The sequence below is a fragment of the Pristiophorus japonicus genome, chromosome 22 (assembly GCF_044704955.1).
Source record: "Pristiophorus japonicus isolate sPriJap1 chromosome 22, sPriJap1.hap1, whole genome shotgun sequence".
NCBI lineage: Eukaryota > Metazoa > Chordata > Chondrichthyes > Pristiophoridae > Pristiophorus > Pristiophorus japonicus.
The window spans coordinates 18,510,226-18,534,822 of NC_091998.1; the positions used below are offsets into that span (position 1 = coordinate 18,510,226).

A 24,597-nucleotide genomic window follows, 5' to 3' on the forward strand; every position below is an offset into this window, starting at 1 on the left:
AAGACATCTTGTGAGGTGCAGATTCATGCCACTGGAGACAGTATTGTTATACAAATATGGCATAGTGTGCTGGATGTTAAATATGGCACACCGACCTAAAGTTTTATGCTCAATGTATTTAGCTAGACTGATTTGGGAGTCCCACATTTAAATACACTTTTCATACATAAATTGATAAAACAGTTCTTTCACAAATTTGAAATAAATTACAAACCATAACTTAAAGGATGATATGACCTCAGTTACTTAAAATTCAAAATGTGCAAGATACAACAAATAAGAATAATATTTTGTGACAAAATTATGGTCGCAAAATAAACACAATTTTGCCTTTCCTGTCATATATTCTATTTCTGCCTCCATGCACCATAGTTGTAATAATGAAACAATGTTCAGATCTTTGGTTTCAAGTTCCAATAGTTCTTGAGTGTGTGGTTTTGTTTTAAATAAAGACAAAAAATGCCTTGATCGATGTCACCCCATGTATTCTCCCACCTCTGCCAACCAAACACACAGCTGCATTAGTGCTTGTGGGCTGGCAGTCATGGTGAAATGTGCAAACTGGGCGATAAAATTATTCATGTAATGCTAATTAATAGCTAAAATTATTCAATTATTTTGAAGAAGTATATTTGTAGTACATTTTCTTGAGGCAGGCAGAGGGAGTTCCCTGTTAATTTACCCAAATTATCTGCACCAAAGTTCTGACTAAAATTGGCTGTTTTTTAGTCTACTTGTAGGCAGATTGAGTGTGTTCATTTTTAAGCAAAGCTGCCTAATAATATTTGAAATGGTTGTAACTTGAAACATCATGCAAAGGATTGTGAAGAAGCACTGAAATTAAATTAATAAAATTTGATCAAAAAAGACCTGAATTCAGAATTGCCAATAATGTGCAATCTTCAGAGTCACACAATTGTTCTCTTGTTTTGAATTTACTGTAAAAATTCAGAATTCTCACTGAGATTTTAAACTGACTGAATTGATAATATTTCTTTTGAAATTTATTAAATGAAGTTAACACCTGGGGCTCAAATTTTGTCAAAGCCAAGGCCCGCCCAAGTGCTGCCCAAAGGACCGCCGATGGCCACCGCGATACCAGGCGGTACTTTGCCAGAAAAATTCCTCGGAAAGAGATGGCAGTACCGCCCGGTGGCAAAATAACGCCAAAGTGCCGCTGAGGATTGAGTCGGGGGCGGTGGGGAAGACCTAAAAATAAAAATTTTTTAATAAAATAAAAAAACTGGAACACCTTCAGGGGATTCCATACAGATGAATTGCTGGAAAACATTTTTTAAAGATCTTCACTAACCTTTTTGTGCAGGTCCTCTTAGACCTGCCCCCACACAGGTCCTTCCCCCTGCTGCCGCTGACTCCAGCCCGCACCAATATGGCAGCTCGGCGGGCGGGAGGTCACTTACGCGACTTGGCCGTCAGCAGGCGGTTCCCGGTGGTACTCCACTCCCCCGGCTGCAGACCTGGAGGAATCTGTCACTGAGGGGAGAGCAGCAAAATAACTCGGCGGAAGTGGGCGGTAAGGCCACCAATTTTGGGTCCTATACCATTGAGCATTGGGAACAGAATAAAATGTCTTTTTAAAATTAAATTCTTCCCATTGCAATGGGTGAATTGCTTATTTTGTGTACATAAAGATCAGACAGTATATTTTGATCAAGACAACATGGGTTTGTTGATTACCTTTGAACTGAAACAACTTAATCATTCTATTTTATGATTTTTATGAATGGCAGATAAGTGCAAAGTGTTTGACATCTTCCAGAATGTGCTTTATTGTTTTGTCTCATCATATGTTTCTCCATTATCAATTGTTAACAAGTAGGAAGGATGGGATTGCAACACCAAAGCAGGATATTGCAAAACAAGAGCTTTTTGGGGAATTCTAGTGATGATTAATTTATAACTCGCTGCCTGAAGGATATGCCCAGCCTGAAAGGGTGATGGAAGCAATAATGACTTTCAATGGGGAATTGGATAAGTACTTTAAGGGGGGAAAATTGTAGTGCTGTGGGGAGTGGGACAATTTGAATAGCTCTTTTGAAGAGCTGGCACAGGCACGACGGGCTGAATGGCCTCCTTCTGCGCTGTATCATTCTGTGATTCCACGTTAAATGTAATGTTCTTGCAGAAAGTTTTACCATAGAACAAACAAGATTGAGTTTCTAGCGCTTCAATTATAAATTCTACGAGGGCTCCTATTTTCCGCCTTAAGGTTACTTGACCTATTACAGGTGTGTGTGTGTGTATGTTGTGCTAATTGTGCACTTTTGGTAATATTTTCCTCTTCACACTTTGTTGATTCATTCAAAGTAAAACAATAGCAATTCAGAACTGAAGAGGTGGAGAACGTACAAATCAAAAATGGGGAAAGCAACTAGCAAACTGACATTCGGAAATTACTTGAGAATTCTGATTAAGCAGTCAAGAGAACCTACCAATAAAGAATGTCAAGGCCTTAGAAAAGGTGCAGAAAAGATTTACAAGAATGGTTCCAGGAATGAGGGACTTCAGCTACGTGGATAGACTGGAGAAGCTGGGGTTGCTCTCCTTGGAGCAGAGAAGGTTGAGAGGAGATTTAATCGAGGTGTTCAAAATCATGAAGGGTCTAGATAGAGTAGATAGGCGGAAAGGTCGAGAACCAGAGGACACAGATTTAAGGTGATTGGCAAAAGATCCAAAGGTGACCTGAGGAAAAACTATTTTACGCAGCAATTGGCTAGGATCTGGACTGCACTACCTGAAAGGGTAATGGAGGCAGATTCAATCTTTCAAAAAGGAGTTGGATAAGTACCTGAAGGAAAAACATTTTCAGGGCTACGGGGAAAGGGCAGGGGAGTGGGACTAGCTGAGGTGCTCTTGCAGAGAGCCGGCACAGGCTCGACAAGCCAAATGGTCTCCCATGCTGTAACCGTTCTATGATTCTAAAAGAAAAGAACAGGTGAACCAATGGAATCGCTCAAACGGCTTTTTGTAAAAAAAATTTGTCTGATTTTTTTTTTTCCTGATTAACTATAATTTCTAATGTCCTAAAGGTTTTAAACGAAATCAAAACATCAAAAAATACAAATTTCTCATGAATATAATCAAATTTATCAATTGGATTGTCTTTCTTGCCTTTTAATTCTTCTTTATTTATTTCAAGGCTGCAACCTGTCTGAAAAGCTATGGCTTTGTTTTTCCCAGGGCAGTTGAAAAAGAGAGAGATTTGGATTTTATAGCGTCTTTCACAACCACCGGATGTCTCAAAGCGCTTTACAGCCAATGAGGTACATTTGTAGTGTAGTCGCTGTTGTAATGTGGGAAATGCGGCAGCCAATTTGCGCACAGCAAGCTCCCACAAACAACAATGTGATAACGACCAGATAATCTGTTTTAGTGATGTTGATTGAGGGATAAATATTGGCCAGGACACCGGGGATAACTCCCCTGCTCTTCTTTGAAACAATGCCATAGGATCTTTCCCGTCCACCTGAGAGGGTAGACGGGGCCTTGGTTTAATATCATTCTATGATACTAACTTGTCCCAAACAATCTTGTGGGATTAACAATTACACCACTTGCAATACTCCACTTATTGGATTTAACAAAGTGTGATTACATTTACTAAACTTGCTTTGAAAAAACATTGACAAATGAGGTTTGCAGACCACAGCAACGAACACTGATAGATTACCTACCCAGTATGAATGATATGCATCCTCCCCTCCAGACTGTGGGAGTACATTAAAATTGTTACTGGGGAAACCTGTACTGAGCACGTACATGAAAATGGTGGCATAACTGCAGATAATAAGTGCCGCATGAAGTTTCCTACTCCTGGGTCATTTCAAGCTCCAGGATTGTGTCATTATGGTAAGCTCATAAATCCTCACAGGATGAGACGCTATCCCTTTACAGTACTTAGCTCACAGAAATCTACTGATTCACGCTGAGAAGTTTTGCAAACTGCACTTATACAGACTGCACAGGTGTGGTTGGTAACTCCCTTGTGTCAGCTGTGGCTCAGTAGGTAGCACCCTCGCCACTGAGTAAGAAAGTTGTGGGTTCAAGTCCCATTCCAGGAATTTGAGCACGTAAATCTAGGCTGACACTCCAGTGCAGTGCTGAGGGAGTGCTGCATTGTCCAAGGTGCCGTCTTTCGGATGAGACATTAAACCGAGGCCCCGTCTGCTCTCTCACGTGGACATAAAAGATCCCATGGTACTATTTCGAAGAAGAGCAGGGGAGTTATCCCCGGTGTCCTGGCCAATATTTATTCCTCAAGCAACATAACAAAAACAGATTATCTGCTCATTATCACATTGCTGTTTGTGGGACTTTGCTGTGCGCATGTTGGCTGCTACATTACAACAGTGACTACACTCCAAAAGTACCTCATTGGCTGTAAAGCACTTTATAAGACATCTGGTGGTCATGAAAGGCGCGATATAAATGCTAGTCTTCGTCTTACAGTACAGAAGGAGGCCATTCTGCCTGTCCCTGCTCTTTCACACTAGTCCTGCAAATGCTTTCCCTTAAAGAAAAAATACATTTTCAGGAACCACTGCTGAACCATTCTGTGGGTGAAGTCACTTCAAAAATCCAAAATAGTAACATCCCAAATATTTCATCAGTTAACAGTGATGAGTGATGCTGATGAAACTAAAATTTACATATGAATCTGAACTGAAAGGAAATGATTTACATTCCATTTCTATTCGAAATCTCATTGTTCCAAATTATGCTGTATTTCAAATTATGCACAGTTTTCAAAAACATAATGTAGGTAAAGAGAGTAATGATGCAGTCTGCTCCTTTAAGTGACCAGTAGACTGCTATAATACTTGACATAAGGTTTGTGTTACTGTGTATACATCTTCACAACCGAAAGGAGGAACATGTTAAAAAAAATATTTGCCTCTGTTATACTGCACGATTGGCAATGCTGCAGCATAATCTTTCTCATCACATCAACATCAAACGTGTAGTAGAGTGCTGCCAAATTCTAGTTTGGTGCCAGTAGCAAGTACACTTGAAATAAGTTATTTTACACCCTTCATGCTGCTGTCATCCATCACCAACTTAAAGTTCAGAACTTAGGTGGTCTGCTGTGCCATTTCAAAGTTTTGAATGATAGAAAAGAGCTGACTGTCTTGTCAGCTGTTTCTTATGATTGAAAATCTCACTGATGTTCGAAACTGATAGACAAACAAGATCTGCTTTATCCACGGAGAACTGCAGTTTAACCATGGCTCCCCACTCGGACCTTGTAGTTGTTAATTGCTTATAGACTTTCAATATGTAGTCCACCTCATGAAAAGCAGGTTAGCATGAATAGTTACTACTTTAAATAGATGAATTTTAATTACTATCAGTGATATTGGGAAGGAAGAGGTAACCATTTATCCTCCAGATGCAAGTTGCTATGTAATACAGCTGCACTAAATAACATCATTTGTCGGTTTCAAAGCCAAGGGGCAGAATAATATTTATCCTAAAAGGTGGGAATGTTTTAACTTCATAGTTTTGCAATCGGGATTTAATCTCAAGAGGCTGTTAGTGTAACTAATTGGTTGACTCTTCTGCATGAAGTGTAAATACAATCAGTTATGTACTTTCAGAGTTGCCTTTTTTTTCCTTTGGAGTACAGTATCATAACCTATTTGGGATCCAGATAAAAAGCAGGCTCTCTAGAAATATGCATGAGTTAGTTTACACATTTCAACCCTTCAGAAGCCTGATTAATTTTCCTGTTCGGTGTCATTCATGTTAATTTACCTGTTGGCTCCACATAGCAACGGTGCACTTTATTTATGATGAATTACAAGGGAATAAAATTTGAGCTCTGTTTATGTTTATTGTCTACAGTGACCAACAGTCATGTTATCAGCACTATATTTTTCTTGCTAAAGTCTAGATCACCACATTATCAGGCTTGAGCGAGTCTACTTGGGTTGTCACAACCTCAAAGAAGTCAAGGAGGTGGTTAAGTAGGATCTCACTTCTGAATCCACGTTGATGAGCAATGTGTTAGCCTTGACTCAGTGGTAGAACTCCCACCTTTGATTCAGAAGGCTGTGGGTTCAAGCCCCACACTAGAGATGCGAGAACATAAGAAATAGGAGCAGGAGTTGGCCATTTGGCCCCTCGAGCCTACTCCGCCATTCAATAAAATTATGGCTGATCTGATCCTGGCCTCAACTCCACTTCCCTACCCGCTCCCCATAACCCTCGACTCCCTTATCACTCAAAAATCTATCTATCTCCACCTTAAATATATTCAATGACCCAGCCTCCACAGCTCTCTGAGGCAGAGAATTCCAAAGATTCTTAGAGAAGAAATTCCTCCTCACTTCTGTTTTAAATGGGCGACCCCTTATTCTGAAACTATGCCCCCTAGTTCTCGATTCCCCCACGAGGAGAAACATCCTCTCTGCATCTACCCTGTCAAGCCCCCTCAGAATCTTACACGTTTCAATAAAATCACCTCTCAGTCTTCTAAACTCCAGTGAGTATAGGCTCAACCTTTCTTCATATGATAACCTCTTCATCTCAGGAATCAACCTAATGAACCTCTGAACTGCCTCCAATGCAAGTATATCCCTCCATAAATAAGGAGACCAATACTGTCGGCAGTATTCCAGGTGTGGTCTCACCAATGCCTTGTATAGTTGCAGCAGAAGTTCCTTAATTTTGTACTCCATCCCCCTTGCAATAAAGGCCAACATTCCATTTGCTTTCCTAATTACTTGCTGTAGCTGCACGTTAACTTTGAGTTTCATGTAAAAAGACCCCCAGATCCCTCTGTGCCGTAGCATTTTCTAATCTCTCCCTTTAAATAATTTGCTTTTTTATTTTTCCTACCAAAGGATAACCTCACATTTTCCCACATTACACTCCATCTGCCAAATGTTTGCCCATCTAAGCTGACATTTCAGTGCAGTATTGAGGGAGTGCTGCACTGTTGAACTGTTGAAGGTGATGAATTGGTGAGACATTAAACCGAGCTCCTGTCTGCTATTTGAAGAGAAGCAACAGAATTCTCCCGGTGTCCTAGTCAATACTTATCCCTCAACGAACGCTGCCAGAACCGATTATTTAGTCATTTACATAAGAACATAAGAATTTATCTCATTTCTGTGTGTGAGACATTGCTGCTTACAAATTGGCTTCTGTGTTTCCCCGCATTACAACGCAATTCTCGTTCTATACCGCCCACCCAAATATGCTAAAAACTTTATCATGGATATATCCTCACTGCTTTCCTCCCTTAGCCTTTGCACCGAGCGACTTCTCATCCTCGGTGACTTCAACCTCCATCTCAATTCAACTTGCCCTTCTTTGAGTTCACTACCCTCCTGTCCTTCCTTAATCTCTCCCTCCATGTAAATTCCTCAACTCATATTCTCAGCCACCGCATTGACCTTGCTATCTCTCGTGGCCTTTCTATTCCAACCATATCATTTATAGATAAAGCCATCTCTGACCATTTCCTTGTTTCACTCTCGACCCATATTCCCCTTCCCCAATCCAAACCTCCTTCCTTCTGCATGCACCTCTGGAAAAAATCTCTCCAAACTCTCTGACAACTGCACTTTTCAACTCCAATCTGTCCAAACTTTGGCGTTCTTTTAACAATTACATTTCTGCATCCACCGATCTGCTCAACCACACCCTCACTACCACCTTTGATGCCCTCGTACCTATCAAAATGATTACTCTCTCCCACCCTGGCCATTCCCTCTGGTACAGCCCTCATCTTCGATCCCTCAAGTCAAAAGGGCACAGACTTGAACGGATCTGGCCGGAACACACAAAACACTATCGGTTTCTACTCTTGTCTACAAAAACTGCTCACTATTCCAGGATCATTCTGGATTGCAAAAATTACCCCCGGCTACTATTCTCTACTGCTAACCGTCTCCTTAAACCCCTCTCCCCTGTCTCCACCACACTCGCTTCCAACAACAAGTGTGCGGATCTCATGGACTTCTTTGTCTCAAAGATCACCACCATCCAATCAGCTGCCTCTTCCAGTTCCCTTCCTTCACATAGCCCACAGGAACTTTATTGGACGCTCCCCCTCGCCTTAGCCCTAAACTCATACCTTTCTCTAGTTTCTCTTTGATCTCCCCTCTTAATCTCTCAAATCTGCTGTCATCACCCCTCTCCTCAAAAAAACCAACCCTTGGCCCCACTTTGCTTGCTAGCTTATCGCCCCACCTCCAACCTCCCTGTCTTCTCCAAAGTACTTGAACGTGTTTTCGCTTCCCAAATACATGACCATCTTTCCATGAATTCAATGTTTGAATTCCTTCAATCTGGTTTCGCCCCTGCCACTGTACCGAAACTGCTCTCATCAAAGTCACAAATGACATCCTTTCTGACTGTGACAAAGGTAAACTGTCCCTCCTCGTCTTTCTAGACCTGTCTGCAGCCTTTGACACAGTTGACCTCTCCATCCTCCTCCAACGTCACTCCATTAATGTCCAGCTAGGTGGGACTGCACTCACCTGGTTCCATTCTTATCAATCTAGTCGTAGCCAGAACATCTCCTGCAATGGTTTCTCTTCCAACTCCCGCATCGTTACCTCTGGTGACCCCAAGGATCTGTCCTTGGTCCCCCCCTTATTTCTCATCTATATGCTGCCCCTTGGCTATATCATCTGAAAACACGGAGTCAGTTTCCACATGTATGCTGACAACACCGAGCTCTACCTCTCCACCACTTCTCTCAATCCCTGCTTGGTATGCGAGGCCCCTTGGGGAAGAGTGACCATAATATGGTAGAATTCTTTATTAAGATGGAGAGTGACACAGTTAATTCAGAGACTCGGGTCCTGAACGTGAGGAAAGTTAATTTCGATGGTATGAGACGTGAATTGGCTAGAATAGACTGGCGAGTGACACTTAAAAGGTTGACGGCGGATAGGCAATGGCAAACATTTAAAGATCACATGGATGTACTTCAACAATTGTACATCCCTGTCTGGAATAAAAATAAAATGGGGAAGGTGGCTCTACCATGACTAACAAGGGAAATTGAGGATAGTGTTAAATCCAAGGAAGAGGCATATAAATTGGCCAGAAAAAGCAGCAAACCTGAGGACTGGGAGAATTTTATAATTCAGCAGAGGAGGACAAAGGGTTTAATTAGGAGGGGGCAACTAGAGTATGAGAGGAAGCTTGCTGGGAACATAAAAACTGACTGCAAAAGCTTCTATAGATATGTGCAGAGAAAAAGATTAGTGACGACAAATGTCAGATTCAGGTGAATTTATAATGGGAAACAGAGAAATGGTGGACCAGTTAAACAAATACTTTGGTTCTGTCTTCACGAAGGAAGACGCAAATAACCTTCCGGAAATACTCGGGGACCAAGGGTTTAGTGAGAAGGAGGAATTGAAGGAAATCCTTATTAAGCAGGAAATTGCGTTAGGGAAATTGATGGGATTGAAGGCCGATAAATCCCCGGGGCCTGATACTCTGCATCCCAGAGTACTTAAGGAAGTGGCCCTGGAAATAGTGGATGCATTGGTGATCATTTTCCAATAGTCTATCGACTCTGGATCAGTTCCTATGGACTGAAGGGTAGCTAATGTAACACCACTTTTTAAGAAAGGAGGGAGAGAGAAAACGGGTAATTATAGACAGGTTAGCCTGACATCAGTGGTGGGGAAAATGTAGGAATCAATTATTAAAGATGAAGTAGCAGCGCATTTGGAAAGCAGTGACAGGATCAGTTCAAGTCAGCATTGATTTATGAAAGGGAAATCATGCTTGACAAATTTTCTCGAATTTTTTGAGGATGTAACTGGTAGAGTGGACAAGGGAGAACCAGTGGATGTGGTGTATTTGGACTTTCAAAAGGCTTTTGACAAGGTCCCACACACGAGATTGGTATGCAAAATTAAAGCACATGGTATTGGGGGTAATGTACTGACGTGGATAGAGAACTGGTTGGCAGACAGGAAGCAGAGAGTCGGGATAAACGGGTCCTTTTCAGAATGGCAGGCAGTGACTAGTGGAGTGCCGCAGGGCTCAGTGCTGGGACCTGAGCTCTTTACAATATATATCAATGATTTAAATGATGGAATTGAGTGTAATATCTCCAAGTTTGCAGATGACACAAAGCTGGGTGGCGGTGTGAGCTGTGAGGAAGATGCTAAGAAGCTGCAGGGTGACTTGGACAGGTTAGGTGAGTGGGCAAATGCATGGCAGATGCAGTATAATGTGGATAAATGTGAGGTTATCCACTTTGGTGGCAAAAACACGAAGGCAGAATATTATCTGAATGGCGGCAGATTAGGAAAAGGGGAGGTGCAATGAGACCTGGGTGTCATGGTATATCAGTCATTGAAAGTTGGCATGCAGGTACAGAGACGGTGAAGAAGACAAATGGTATGATGGCCTTCATACCTAGGGGATTTGAGTATCGGAGCAGGGAGGTCTTACTGCAGTTGTACAGGGCCTTGGTGAGGCCTCACCTGGAATATTGTGTTCAGTTTTGGTCTCCTAATTTGAGAAAGGATGTTCTTGCTATTGAGGGAGTGCAGCGAAGGTTCACCAGACTGATTCCCGGGATGTTTGGACTGACATATGAGGAGAGACTGGATCGACTGGACCTGTATTCACTGGAGTTTAGAAGGATGAGAGGGTATCTCATAGAACCATATAAAGTTCTGACGGGACTGGACAGGTTAGATGCAGGAAGAATGTTCCCGATGTTGAGGAAGTCCACAACCAGGAGACGTAGTCTAAGGACAAGGGGTCAGCAATTTAGGACTGAGATGAGGTGAGACTTCTTCATTCAGTTGTTAACCTGTGGAATTCCCTTGCACAGTGAGTTGCTGATGCCAGTTCATTGGATATATTCAAGAGGGAGTTATGGCTAAAGGGATCAAGGGGTGTGGAGAGAAAGCAGGAAAGGGGTACTGAGGTGAATGATCAGCCATGATCTTATTGAATGGTGGTGCAGGCTCAAAGGGCCGAATGGTCTACTCCCTATTTTCTATGTATCTAAATTGTCAGATTGCTTGTCCAACATCCAGTACTGGATCAGCAGAAATTTTCTCCAATTAAATATTGGGAAGACCGAAGTCATTATCTTTTCTCCCTGACACAAACTGCGTTCCCTAACCACTGACTCCATCCCTCTCTTTAGCATCAATCTGAGGATGAACAAGACTGTTCGCAATCTAGATGTCATATTTGACCCTGAAATTAGTTTCTAGTCACATATCCACGGCAAAACTAAAACCGCCTTTTTCCACCTCCGTAACATTGCCTGTTTCTGCCCCTGCCTCAGCTCTTCTGCTGCTGAAACCCTCATTCATGCCTCTAGACTTAACTACTCCAACTCAATCCTGGCCGGTCTCCCACATTCCACACGACGTAAACTTGAAGTCATCCAAAACTCAGCAACCCGAGTACTAACCCGCATCAAGTCAAGATCACCCATCACCTCTGTGCTTTCTGACCTACATTGGCTCCCAGTTAAACAATGCTTTGATTTCAAAATTCTCATCCTTGTTTACAAATCACTCCATTGCCTTGCCCCACCCGATCTCTGTAATCTTTTTCAGCCTCACAACCCCACAAGATGTCTACGCTCCTCAAATTCTGGCCTCTTGAACATCCCTCAGTGGCTGTGCCTTCAGCTGCCCAGGCCCCAAGCTCTGGAACTCCCTCCCTAAACCTCCGCCTCTCTACCTCTCTTTCTTCTTTTAAGACTCTCCTTAAAACCTACCTCTTTAAACAAGCTTTTGGCCATCTGGCTTAATTTCTTTTGTGGCTCGGTGTCAATTTCATCTGTTTATTGTGAAGCGCCTTGGGACGTTTGACTCTGTTAAGGACGCTATGTAAATAAAATTATAATACACTTCAAAATATTTAATTAGCTGTGAAGCACTTTGTGACATTGTGAAGTTATAAAAGGCGTTATATAAATGGAAGTTCTTGCATACATTTCAAAACGTTGCACTGACTATGAAGCACTTTGGAATGTAGTGCTGCGTAAATGCCAAATTTTTCTTCCGCCCTTCCTCCTTGTCCATTTTGTCCCCCTTTATTGAATATGGGTACCACGTTTACATGTTTCCAGTCTACTGGTACCTCCACAGTGTCCTGTGGCTCCTGCATAATGATGGCCAGTGCCTCTCACATCTCCCTAATCACCCTCAGAACTTGGATAAATACCATCCATCCTTGGGGAATTATCTGTTATTATAGCCTATCTAAGACGTTTATCCGATTAATATCAAAACCTTTAATTTTGCTGAGGTTGATAAAGTCTATAGAAAGTCTAAAAAATATATTTAGAACCGGTCCACTTCCATTGTTCCAGCACTATCTCGAAACTAAAAGCAATGGAGAACCCATTGCTTGCTGCCCATCTCTCAGTTGGGGAGTGGTAAGTGACTTGCATCGACCAGAGAGAGAGAAGAGAATGGAAGAAAAACACAATGCAGGAAGAAAAATCAATTTGTGGATGTGGGGAGAGAGAAGCCAATTTTTAATTTTCTACAAACTACTACCAGGAAACTGAAAACAAATGTTTGTTGACTGCGATGAAAGTTACATTAAATGTAATTACCCAGGTGTGAAAATATGTTAATGTTAGTAATTCAGCTTGGATGAGCATGTTTTTCCCCTTCATTAGTATTGCGTGTGGGCATTTATTCTATGTGTGTCAGAACATCAATTAAAATGGATGAAGGTCAAATAACATGCAAAAGAGAGTCAGAACTGCCCAGAGACCGGGCGGTACTTTGCCAGGAAAATTCCACTAAAGTGGTGGCAGTACCGTCCTGCGGCAAAATAACGGCTTAAGCCGTCAATCTGGGTAGCAGCGGGTGGGTGCTCTCAATCTCGGCGGCAAAGGCTCTTGCCGCCAAGGATGGAGTCGGGTCCAGGGAGGGTGGAAGACCTGAAAATAAAAATCATGACAAAGAAAAAACACCGGAACACCTTCAGGGGACCCCCATCCAGGTAAGTCGCTGTAATAAATTTTTTCTAAAGATGTTCACTAACCTTTTATTGCAGATCTTCGTACTTGCCATCGGGGCTAGACCAGCCTCCGTGCAGCGGTCCTTCCCCCTGCTGGCGCGACTCGCACACGCACCAATCTGGCAGCTCGGCAGGCAGGCGGTCACTTATTCTACTTGGCTGCCAGCAGCCATCAGCGGGCAGTTCCTGGCGGTACTCCCCTCCAGCCCAAGTAGAAACTGGCACCGAGGGGAGACTGGAGGCAAAACTCGGCGGCATTGGGTGGTGAGGCCACCAATACCGGGGCCTAAGTAATTTATATTTTACAGCACAGATTTTGCTATGCAGCTCTGTCCTGTATTCATTTGTAAGTTTTTGTTTTCTAGATCTGTGCCATTTTTAAGAAATCTCCATCCTGATTGTAATTGTAGTAAAACTGCAAGCTGCTATAACACCGTGTTATGTCTCCAGTTGAATAGAGGTGATGGTATTTGGAAACCAAGATAGCTGGCTTGTGTATTTGCTGCATCATTATTTTTTCTGCTTCAGAGATGCACAGTTGTATCTCCTCTGATATAGCCTGTCTTCTGGGAATATATAACAAAACTGGCCGGTAGTTTATCTGAATCTTGAGACTTTTGTTATTTTGCTCATATTTCATTGCATAAGCAGACTCAAGTTTTTTTTAACTTTTAGAAGAGTTAAACAAAGATTTTTTAGAAATCTTTTGTATGTGCATTAGTAAAACTGACATTTTAAAATAACAAAGCAGTATTATGATTTAATTATTTTTTTCATAATACTTGATTAAAATTAATCTATTTACATAATGTTCCTTCTTTCCCACAGCTGATAAGGTAACCGCCTACCCTGTCCTGGATATCAAACCGGATGAGATTGTCGATACTAATGGAGCTGGTGATGCCTTTGTTGGAGGTAAATATCACTAGTATTGTGTAAGTTATGTGCCGAATATTGTAATTCTGTGAAACTTGGAGTGGCAACTTGAACATTGCATGTTTATTACCTTCCTATTTGTACTCAAACCAGTACAGGGGCAATTTAAGTCATGGGGACCATTGCTCGAATAAACTGTATAAATCTGATTTGTGCCAAATTGTAACAAAATATTTTAGCTGGCCTTTAAATGTTGATGCAGATATACAAAATATCTGTATACTAGTAGACATTTGTATCAGTAGAATTGTAATAGCCAAAAAGACCACTGTTGTTTACCATATATACGGTGTTGAAATTTGCAAATGATACCAAATTAGTGGGCACAGCTAATAATGTGGGGGACTGCACCAATATAGAGGAGACATAAACAGGCTTTCTGAATGGGTGGATAAACGGCATATGAAAGTCAATCGAGCAAAGTGTGAGGTGGTTCATTTTGGTCGTCGTCTTCTTCTTTCGTATGGTAGTAGCAAGGCAAATCAAATGTCAATTTGGTAGGAGAAATAAGGAAGCCACTTATTTTGAGAAGGTAAGAAACTAAACGGAGTAGAAGAACAAAGAGATCTGGAAATACAGATAAATAAATTGCTAAAAGTAATAACGCGAGTTGATGAGACCTTAGAATACAAACAAGGTACTGAAGTTCATTTCGAGAGGAACAGACTATAGAGACAGGAAGATGCTTAATTTTATATGGAACCTTGGTTAAACCACACTGTGGGAGTATGATGTACAGTTCTGGTCTCCATACTACAAAAAGGACAGTGAAGCACTGGACAAAGTGCAGAAAAGATTTACAAGGATGTTACCAGAATTTAGAAGATGCAATCCGGAAGGATTGAGCAGGCTGGAGCTCTGTTCTCAGGAAAAGAGAAGACCAAGGAGACCGGAGAGGTATTTAAAATGATGAAGGGGCTTAATAGCGTGGACATGGAGAAATTGTTTCCATCTGATGCGCCCGGAACAAGGGGGCATAAATATAAGATAGACAATAACATTGAATAATGAGTTTAGGAGGAATTTATTTTCTGAGAATGTGGAATTCGCTGCCATATGGAGTAGTTGAAGCAGATAACATTGATGCATTTAAGGGAATAAAGAAATATGGGGGCAGGATGGGAAGAAGTAATTATACTGAAGGAGGCTCGTGTGGAGTATAAATTCTGGCATAAACCAGTTGGCAAACGGTCAGTTTCTGTGTGTAGATTCTTTCCAGTATGTAATTCCTCAACCGAGAGGGTCGGTGGGTGATTTGCTTTCTGGTCCCCTGACAGCTCTTCAGTCGACACTATAGGACAAGCACAAGAACAGTCTATGATTTACTTTCTGATCGCCGGTTCCCTTTCTCAGGATCTGCAACTTCCCGATGGCCCTGAGTACGGAATCTTACCACATGGAGAATTGTGGGCTGCAGTGTAAATGCACAACCTGCTAATCTGTGGTGCAGCATTTTAGACTGCTAATACTATCATTGAGGTGCTTCACCAAAGATTTAACTAGCAAGCCACTCAGTTGTATCAAACCGCTACAACAAAGTCAGCACTGTGGGAATACGCAATAAATGCTGGCCCTGCCAGCAACTCCCACACTCCATGAGCGAATAAAAAATAAATACAAAAACACCCACTGGTTCCTCCTTATCTACCCTGCTAGTTACAACCTCAAAAAGTTCTTAGCAAGATTTGTCAAACATGATTCCCTTTCATAAATCCTGTTGACTCTGCCCAATCATATTTTGATTTTCTAAGTGCCCTGTTACAACGTCCCTCATAATAGATTCTAGCATTTTCCTTACTATTGATGTCAGGCTAACTAGCCTATAGCTCCCTGTTTTCTCTCTCCTCTCTTGAATAGCGGGGTTACATTTGCTACCTTCCAATCCGCAAGAATCTTCCCAGAATCTAGAATTGTAGAAGATCAAATCCAATGCATCCACTATCTCTGTCACCACGCTTTTAAAATCCTAGGATGTAGGCCATCAGGTCCAGAGGATTTGTCTGCTTTTAATCCCATTAATTTCTCCAGTACTATTTGTTTACTTGTACTAATTTCTTTAAGTTCCTCATTCTCACTCGACCCTTGGTTCCCCATTATTTCCAGAATGATTTTTGGGTCTTCTACTATGAAGACAGATATTTGTTTACTGTCTCTGCCAATTACTTATTCCTCTTTATAATTTCTCCTGTCTCTGCCCGAAAGGGACCCACGTATACTTTCACGAATCTCTTCCTTTTTATATACCTATAGGAGTTTTTACAATCTTTTTATGTCTCTTGATAGTTTGCTTTCATTCTATTTTCTCTCTATTTATCAATTTCTTGGTCATCCTTTGCTGAATTCTAAAATTCTCCAAATCCTCAGGCTTACTACCCTTTTTGGCAACATTATAAGCCAGTTCCTTTAATCTAATACTATCTTTAACTTCCCTTGTTAGCCATGGTCGGACCATTTTTCCAGTGGGGTTTTTATTCCTTAAAGGAATGTATATTCATTGCAATTTGAATGAGCTGAAATTAGTGGCTTTTAATATTATTAACGATCAGGTCACAGCATCAATGTGATGTTCATATTGACACCTTTAAGCGATATTAGTTATAAAATCCAAAAGATACAGTAGGCATGGAAGCACGGTGTAACGAACAAACGCAAATGTCACATTCATCAAATAGAAGTTTCGACATCCAATAAACACAAACTCAGTGGGATTAAGAAAACTTGACTTGGGAGAAGTCGCTGAGGACTATAATGAAAAATTAAAGAAAATACATCACTATTTTATATTTGTTTTGTTCCAAGCAAAGTCAACCTAATATAGTGAAATGATTTTTATTCATTATGCTGAATTAATTACCCTGTAGGATTACAACAAATAACTAAATGAATGGAAAATGTAGCTGCATTGTAAGTTTTTACCACGTTTATGTCAAAGGATACAAAATTGTTGAGTTGATTACAAAAACTGGGGAAATTTGTAGAGTTTTCAGTTGATCCTTAAACTACAAGCAGTTACAGGCAAAATCCTGGCTCGACTGGTTTTGTAATTTTATGCAGTTTGAGCACTATCATTTTGACATAATAGGAATATAGTAATAAATCTACTTTATTAAAGAAGGAAAGAACTCGCATTAATAGTAGAACCTTTGTTGTTCTCAAGTTCTTCCACAACACTTCATGGCCAATGAATACCGTTTGAAGTGTTGTCACTGGTGTTATGCAGCCAAACACAGCAGACAATTTGCATGTATCGAGGTCCAACAAACAGAAATGAGATAAATGACCAGTTAATGTGTTTAGGTTAATCTGTTGATTGATGGATAAATGTTGGCCTGGAGAAAACTCTTCTTCAAGTAGTGCATTGAGGTATTTTATGCTAAAATAAACGTGTAAGGCATAATTCAAATAAGAATATAAACACTGCTTCTCATACTGCTATTTTGTCCCTCCTATTCTCCATCTTCCTCTATCCTATCTCTTCTCCCATCCCCCTTTCTGCGCCTTTAATTTTACTCTTTTTCTAAAGTAATATAATTATTTTAGAAGTTTAAAATCTTTTACTAACTTTTTTGGGGGAACTATAACCATGCCCATTTCGGAGGCCAAAGTGACATTATACAAATTGCTACCTTCTTTTTTTTTCTTTGCTCCTTCCCATCTCTTTTAGAAAGATGTTCCCAGTTTGTCACTGAACTGCAATTAAGCAATGGGATTACTTGCTTGAAAGACGAGTAACTTGAGGATAACAACGCTAAGAGCGTAAAGTTAATGCTGGTTCAGTATGTTCATCAGCAACTGTGCGTGGTTGGTCTTGATGTAACATCGATACTTTCCAATGCAAAGGCTTGCTCACTGCACTGTGCTCCTATGTATATATCATTTCATATGAACATAAGAAATAGGAACAGGACTAGGCCATACGGCCCCTCGCGCCTGCTCCGCCATTCAATAAGATCATGGCTGATCTGATCATGGACTCGGCTCCACTTCCCCACCCGCTCTCCAGAACCCCTTATCCCCTTATCATTTAAGAAACTGTCTATTTCAGTCTTAAATTTATTCAATGTCACAGCTCTCTGAGGCAACGAATTCCACAGATTTACGACCCTCTGAGAGAAGACATTTCTCCTCATCTCTGTTTTAAATGGGTGGCCCCTTATTCTAAGATCATGCCCTCTCGTTCTAGTCTCCCCCATCAGTGGAAACATCCTCTCTGCAGCCACCTTGTCAATCCCCCCTCATAATCTTATACGTTTTGATAAGATCACCTTTCATTCTTCTGAATTCCAATGAGCAGAGGCCCAACCTATCCAATCTTTCCTCATAATTCAACCCCCGGAATCAACCTAGTGAACCTTCTCTGAACTGCCTCCAAAGCAAGTATATCCTTTCGTAAATATGGAAACCAAAACTGCACGCAGTATTCCAGGTGTGGCCTCACCAATACCCTGTATAACTGTAGCAAGACTTCCCTGCTTTTATACTCCATCCCCTTTGCAATAAAGGCCAAGATACCATTGGCCTTCCTGATCACTTGCTGTACCTGCATACTATCCTTTTGTGTTTGCACAAGTACCCCCAGGTCCCGCTGTACTGCGGCACTTTGCAATCTTTCTCCATTTAAATAATAACTTGCTCTTTGATTTTTTTTCTGCCAAAGTGCTTGGCCTCACACTTTCCAACATTATACTCCATCTGCCAAATTTTTGCCCACTCACTTAGTCTGTCTATTTCTGTAGATTTTGTGTCCTCCTCACACATTGCTTTTCCTCCCATCTTTATATCGTCAGCAAACTTGACTACGTTACACTCAGTCCCTTCTTCCAAGTCGTTAATATAGATTGTAAATAGTTGGGGACCCAGCACTGTTCCCTGCGGCACCCCACTAGTTACTGGTTGCCAACCAGAGAATGAACCACTTATCCCGACTCTCTGTTCTCTGCTGGTTAGCCAATCCTCTATCCATGCTAATATATTACCCTCAACCCTGTGAACTTTTATCTTGTGCAGTAACCTTTTATGTGGCACCTTGTCAAATGCCTTCTGGAAGTGCAAATACACCACATCCACTGGTTCCCCTTTATCCACCCTGTTCGTTACATCCTCAAAGAACTCCAGCAAATTTGTTAAACATGACTTCCCCTTCATAAATCATTCCTGACCAAATTTTGCTTTTCCAAATGTTCTGCTACTGCTTCTTTAATAATGGACGCCAGCATTTTCCCAACCACAGGTGTTCGGCTAACTGGTCTATAGTTTCCTGCTTTTTGTCTGCCTCTTTCATACCAGCATTATATAAATCGCCTCCAGCTAACACCTATGTGTTCAAAGTGCAATTAAGTATAGTTTTATTTTCTAATATATTAGTGGTTCAGTGCCTTTTGTTAGATGTCCATATTTCTGCATGTTCATCTAATTGCTTGTAACTATTGTCGATTTGGGTTCATTGTTTCAGTGCCTCTGCGGAATAGGCTATTCAGAATTACGGGATGCTTGGTCTCGTAGGATATTGTTTCTCGGACAGTGTTTTCAGTTAAAGCAGCTTATGATAATTAGGACAAACCAAGAATTCAATAGTATCTTGTTTCTATTTGTGTCTGTATTTCTGGCAAAAATGTTGCACTAAATCATGTAAGGAATGTGGCACTAGGTAATCAAGCCCATAGTACTTTGTGTTGCAGAATTTTGAAGGATTGTTAACGGTTGAATATGGAGATATATAAATGCTCACCTGTGCTCCAGATTTTGTGTACTTTGTTTCAGTAACACCTGATTATTTGCCCTTTTACTCCATTCAGTAGTGTGTATGAGGCTGATTTGTAACCAAAGCATCAAGTAGCTGTTACAGAACAAGCAGACCACTCTAATAAAGCTTTAACTGTGTTTACTCAAACACTGTATTGATTTAACTGCGAGAGGGGGAAACTGGTACTCAGCAGTGTGTCAGAGTAGATAAATTTAGCTGCAGTTTTTCATTTCATCATGTCTCGACTGCACTTATTTAAGAAAGAAAAAAGATGCCAAATGATGCTTCAACAATATAAACATTAAAAGGTCTGGCCTGTGCTCCGATTTCTTCATTTTCATTCATAAGATGTAATGAAAAATAATTATTTGCCTCTTCTCCTAATTAATATTTAATTTAATCTTTTTAAAAGAAAATTGCTTTTACAGTATGGATGACTTGAATATTTGAAGATAAACCTTCACTAAGTCTGTGTTTACATAACTTAAATATATTTGTTGTTCACTCTTGCCATAACCAAATCATTGATGGATAATTTGGAATTAAAAATGCTCTATCGTGGTTGGCCAGAATAAGGATAACTGTTGGAAGCAGATTTAATAACATAAGGAATAGTGGAAAAGGATGTCCCTACATTTGGAGAGACATCCCATGCTACCATTCAAATTGCACGGTTATTTTTGTCTTTTCTTTGAAAGGATGAAGAACAATGTTATTTATATCCCTATTTCCTCTTCTCTCTGTCAAGCGGTGTGTGGACATGGTACTCCAAGCACCAGCAATTTCTTGAACCTTGCCTAAGTGGGAATTCTTCAATACAGTGAATGTGGGCAAACTGTTGAACTGTGGGAGGCATCACAGTCAAGACCTGTCCTAACCTCTCCTGCACCACCCTAGTCTGGGTACACTGTGGCCAATTATAAGTGAGTTCACTGCCACTTAAGATCTGCTAATTCAGCACAGCCCAGTAGATCAAACGAGTGAATTTATGTTTTTTGTTCTTAATGTCATGCCACGTGACGCATTTATCCGTTGAGTATCAAGGGATCCAGGGAACCTTCCTATCTATTTTCAACGTGCGTCTGTCACACCTTGAAATATCGAACTTCAAAGTATGTCACATTGCATCAGATTGGCTCAGATGTCATTCTTAAAACAAATAAATCACAAAATAACATTTTTTAAAGTATAAAAAGAAAGGCAGTAATTTCTTACTACTTCTGACCTTAGTAACTTGGCCACTATCCAATGGGAAGAGCTGGGGATTTACAAACAGCTGCTTTGATCAATGGAAAATACAATCTAGTATCTACCATGTATCCGTGTCCTGTGAGATCCATGTGTTGATTCTAATGTAGCCAAAGTTATAAAACCCAGACGTGTTTTGAAGGGGCACCGATATCGTGGTGTATTTAGTTGCAAACTTAAACTTTTTTAATGCTCTTGCCTACAGTTAATTTTTGCTTTTCTTCTTTGCAGGTTTTCTGTCACAGCTGGTTTATGATCAACCTTTAGAAGAATGTATCCGAGCTGGACATTATGCAGCAAATGTCATCATTAGGCGTTCAGGTTGCACATTCCCAGAAGCGCCAGACTTTCATTGATGTTTTCATTAATATAAAAATAAGTGGGATCAAAAAATCCTTTGTTAAATCTAAGAACAGGGACTGCTGTCCATTTAAAACTAAATAACCTCTCTCTCTTTCCTTCCTCCCACACCCTGCGTTAAGAATTCTGTACTTACCTTTTTATTCATTTTTTTTGTCAGTCTGTTAGTAAAAATTCATATTTAGAAAAAAATGAACATCTTACCAGTGGATGACCAGGTCTGAAAATGTTTCGATCACATTGATGGTCAAAAACTCGTCTTGAATGTTCCTTTGTGATTTTTGTTTACATCTCTAGATGAAACCATGAAGTGTTGATTTTGATGGTGAATGTTAAGAGTAATTTTATTATCTACCTGGCAGCAATTATGGCATTGGTGATGGATGAAAGCAAGAGGTAAAAACTATGTTGACCATTTTCTGCAGAAAACTTCAAATTGCACAACTTGCTATTCTTCAGTGTATTCTGACAGCGAATTTTCAACTCGGCCCGAAGTGAGAATTGTAACTGATCTCGAGCTGTTTGTCATTTGAAAGTGGTGCATCGTGTCATCATGAAATGGTTTCAGTTTAGCAGATTACCTCAGTATCTTCTGTTTTTGAGCTTGTTCAGAAAAGCAAACTTATATAATGAGAATAAAATAAAGTGAGGCACAGAAATATTTATGCAGGCAAATCTTGCTGTGAAATACCAAATCAAACGCACAGTTTTTAAAATCCTGATGCTCGAGTTATTTGGACATCTGTAATAGTGTTGAAAGAAAAACAACTGTACACAGTTAAGATGACAACATTCTTATCTTTATAATTTGATATTGACAATAAATAAAGATGATTCTCGTAAATGTTTTCTTGCCTTTAGTTATTTTTCTTCCAGGAAATTAAATACAGTTGCACATTTGTTGGACATTATTAGCATTTTAAATGGTATCCAAGTCTTGAGTTACTGGTGGTTTCACATGTTTTGGGAAAATAATCATTTTGCTACCTTTGACTAAGTTCTAAGTTTTCATTATGCAGCAAGTAATTATTGACAAACTTAACATAACTGGAGGACGGAACAAGTAGTGGCATGCTACTTTTAAAGACGATGTTCATTGAAACCTCACCTTAAACCTCTCCAAATCAACTTTCCCAAGTCAGAGTAGGATCTCTGTTATAGTCAATAAGAAAGCTTTAAAAATCTTAATAAAATTGACCCGTGACCAGAACTTCTTTGCTTGTTCCAGTGAATTTGTAACAAGTTTGGATTGCTTTTGCAGACTTTTATGACTCTTGGTTATTATTCAGTTTTAGGTTGAAAGGTATCTTGTGCTCAGTGACTGCATCAAACATCCAGAATAGTATGGTATTGGATGGTCTTCTGAATACAACTTCTATAATACACTGCAATCCTGGTTTCAAAAGTGCCTTTCACTAAAACGATGACCCTTCTATTTCAATTTTTTTTTTACCTGTTAGACCTTCGGTGACTAAAGTAATGATGGAACTCATGTCGATCTTATGAACTGGTTACCTGAATTGAAGCTCATTAACAGCTCAGAGGTAAAGTGCACTGTTACCACCCAGTTCTCCATTCAGCAGTTTGCAATATGAATATCACTGATACGAACATACAATATGAAGGACAGGAAAAGACCCTACTGGTCCATATATTTGTCATATATCGTACATTACAATACAGAAACTTCCCACCTTCCTGGAGCCATGTAATCTCTTAGGCGAAGTGAATAAAAGATAAAAACCTAGGCCAAATAGGGGGAAGAAATCTGGAAAATGAATAATAAGGAAACAACTTTAATCATACTGTTACACAACTGGGATACCAGTTTAAATGCCGAATTAAAAGAACACTTGAAAATGTTTTTAAAATTGTTTTCCAAAATTATGATATGTAGAAATTTCAATTATAATAACATTCTATCCTTTTTATTTTACAATCTCTCTTGATATTGATGGTATGAGGTGTTCTGATGTGACTTTACAATTTTGATTTCATAACAGTTCTCAATACACGACTTTTACAGTCATCAGGGGAGTACTTTTTTTTTTAAGATGGTTTATAAATTTAATTCCTGCTCTACTTTTCAAAAGAAATTGGAAATGGTAGAAGCATTTATCAGCTCCCCATTTAGTATTAGTAATTGACAAAAACAGTTAACGTAATTATGCATTTGAATAATCGATCTGGAAAATTAATTGCTTCCCTCATGACAAGCAATTCAGTGAACATAATTTATAATTTTGAAATATGATTTGAAATAGAATTGGATGCACAAGATAAACTCACAGGTAATGACAGCAAAATGGCAGAAATATTGAATAATTACTTTGCGTCAGGGAGACTAACAGGGTGGACTTGGCATTAGAAGAAGAGATCAAGAAAGATATCAAGACATTTAAGACAGGAAAAGGGGATATTATTGATAAAGTAGTTAAACTTAGAGAGGATAAAATCCCTGGTCTGGATGGATTACATCCACACATACTAAAAGAAGCTAGGGAAGAGATAGTGGAGGCACTATTACATAATTATAGAAGATCATTAGAAACTGGTATAATGCCAGAGGACTGGGGGACAGATAATGTTATTCCTATATTTTAAAAGGGAGAAAGAACAAGTCCAGAGAACTATAGACCAGTTAGCTTAACTTCAGTGGTAGGAAAGATAATGGAATTTTAACTCTAAGATGTAATTTTAAAAATCTAGAAACTGAAAATATAATAAAGAATAGTCAACATGGATTTCAAAAGGGATGGTCATGCTCAAACCAACCTTATTGAATTTTTTGAAGAAGTAACAAAGAGTAGACAAGGGTAATGTAGTAGATGTAATATACTTAGATTTTCAAAGAGCCTTTGATAAGGTACTCCATAGTAGGCTCATGACTAAGGTCACAGCATGTGGAGTCGGGACAAGTAGCAGAATGGGTAGCAAGCTGGCTACAAATCAAAAATAGGGCTAAAAGCTAGTTACTCAGACTGGCGGAAGATAAGAAGTGGTGTTCCACAAGGATCGGTGCTGGGACAACTGCCGATCATCATTTCCAGAAACTGTTTGGGCTTGGGATGCGGAAGTACAATTTCAACATTTGCAGAGGACACTAAATTGGGGGTATAGTTAATACTGAGGGAGATTGCGGAAAAATACAGGAACCTGCAGAATGGGGGTGTAAATGTCGAATTAATTTCAATATTGATAAGTATGAGGAATAAGAAAGTCATGTATTCCTTGGAAAATAAGAGTCAAAATGGGCTAGAGGAGCAAAGTGATCTCGGGGTACATATACATAACTTGTATTGCTA

The 24,597-nt window shown here is 40.0% G+C and overlaps 2 protein-coding genes across 8 annotated transcripts in view; one reads left to right on the forward strand and one right to left on the reverse strand.

Annotated features, from left to right (window-relative positions):
* LOC139234878 (adenosine kinase-like) overlaps positions 1 to 22,136 on the forward strand; it is a 274,129-nt gene extending 251,993 nt beyond the window's left edge. For all 7 annotated transcript variants that reach the window (XM_070865697.1, XM_070865696.1, XM_070865692.1 and 4 more), the window contains 2 exons: positions 13,834 to 13,920; positions 21,164 to 22,136. In XM_070865697.1, the coding sequence (XP_070721798.1) occupies positions 13,834 to 13,920; positions 21,164 to 21,288 (212 nt within the window). In that variant the 3' untranslated portion in view covers positions 21,289 to 22,136. The remainder of the gene's footprint in view (positions 1 to 13,833; positions 13,921 to 21,163) is intronic.
* LOC139234881 (erlin-1-like) overlaps positions 1 to 24,597 on the reverse strand; it is an 843,171-nt gene that overhangs the window by 657,630 nt on the left and 160,944 nt on the right. The gene's annotated exons all lie outside the window — the stretch shown is intronic.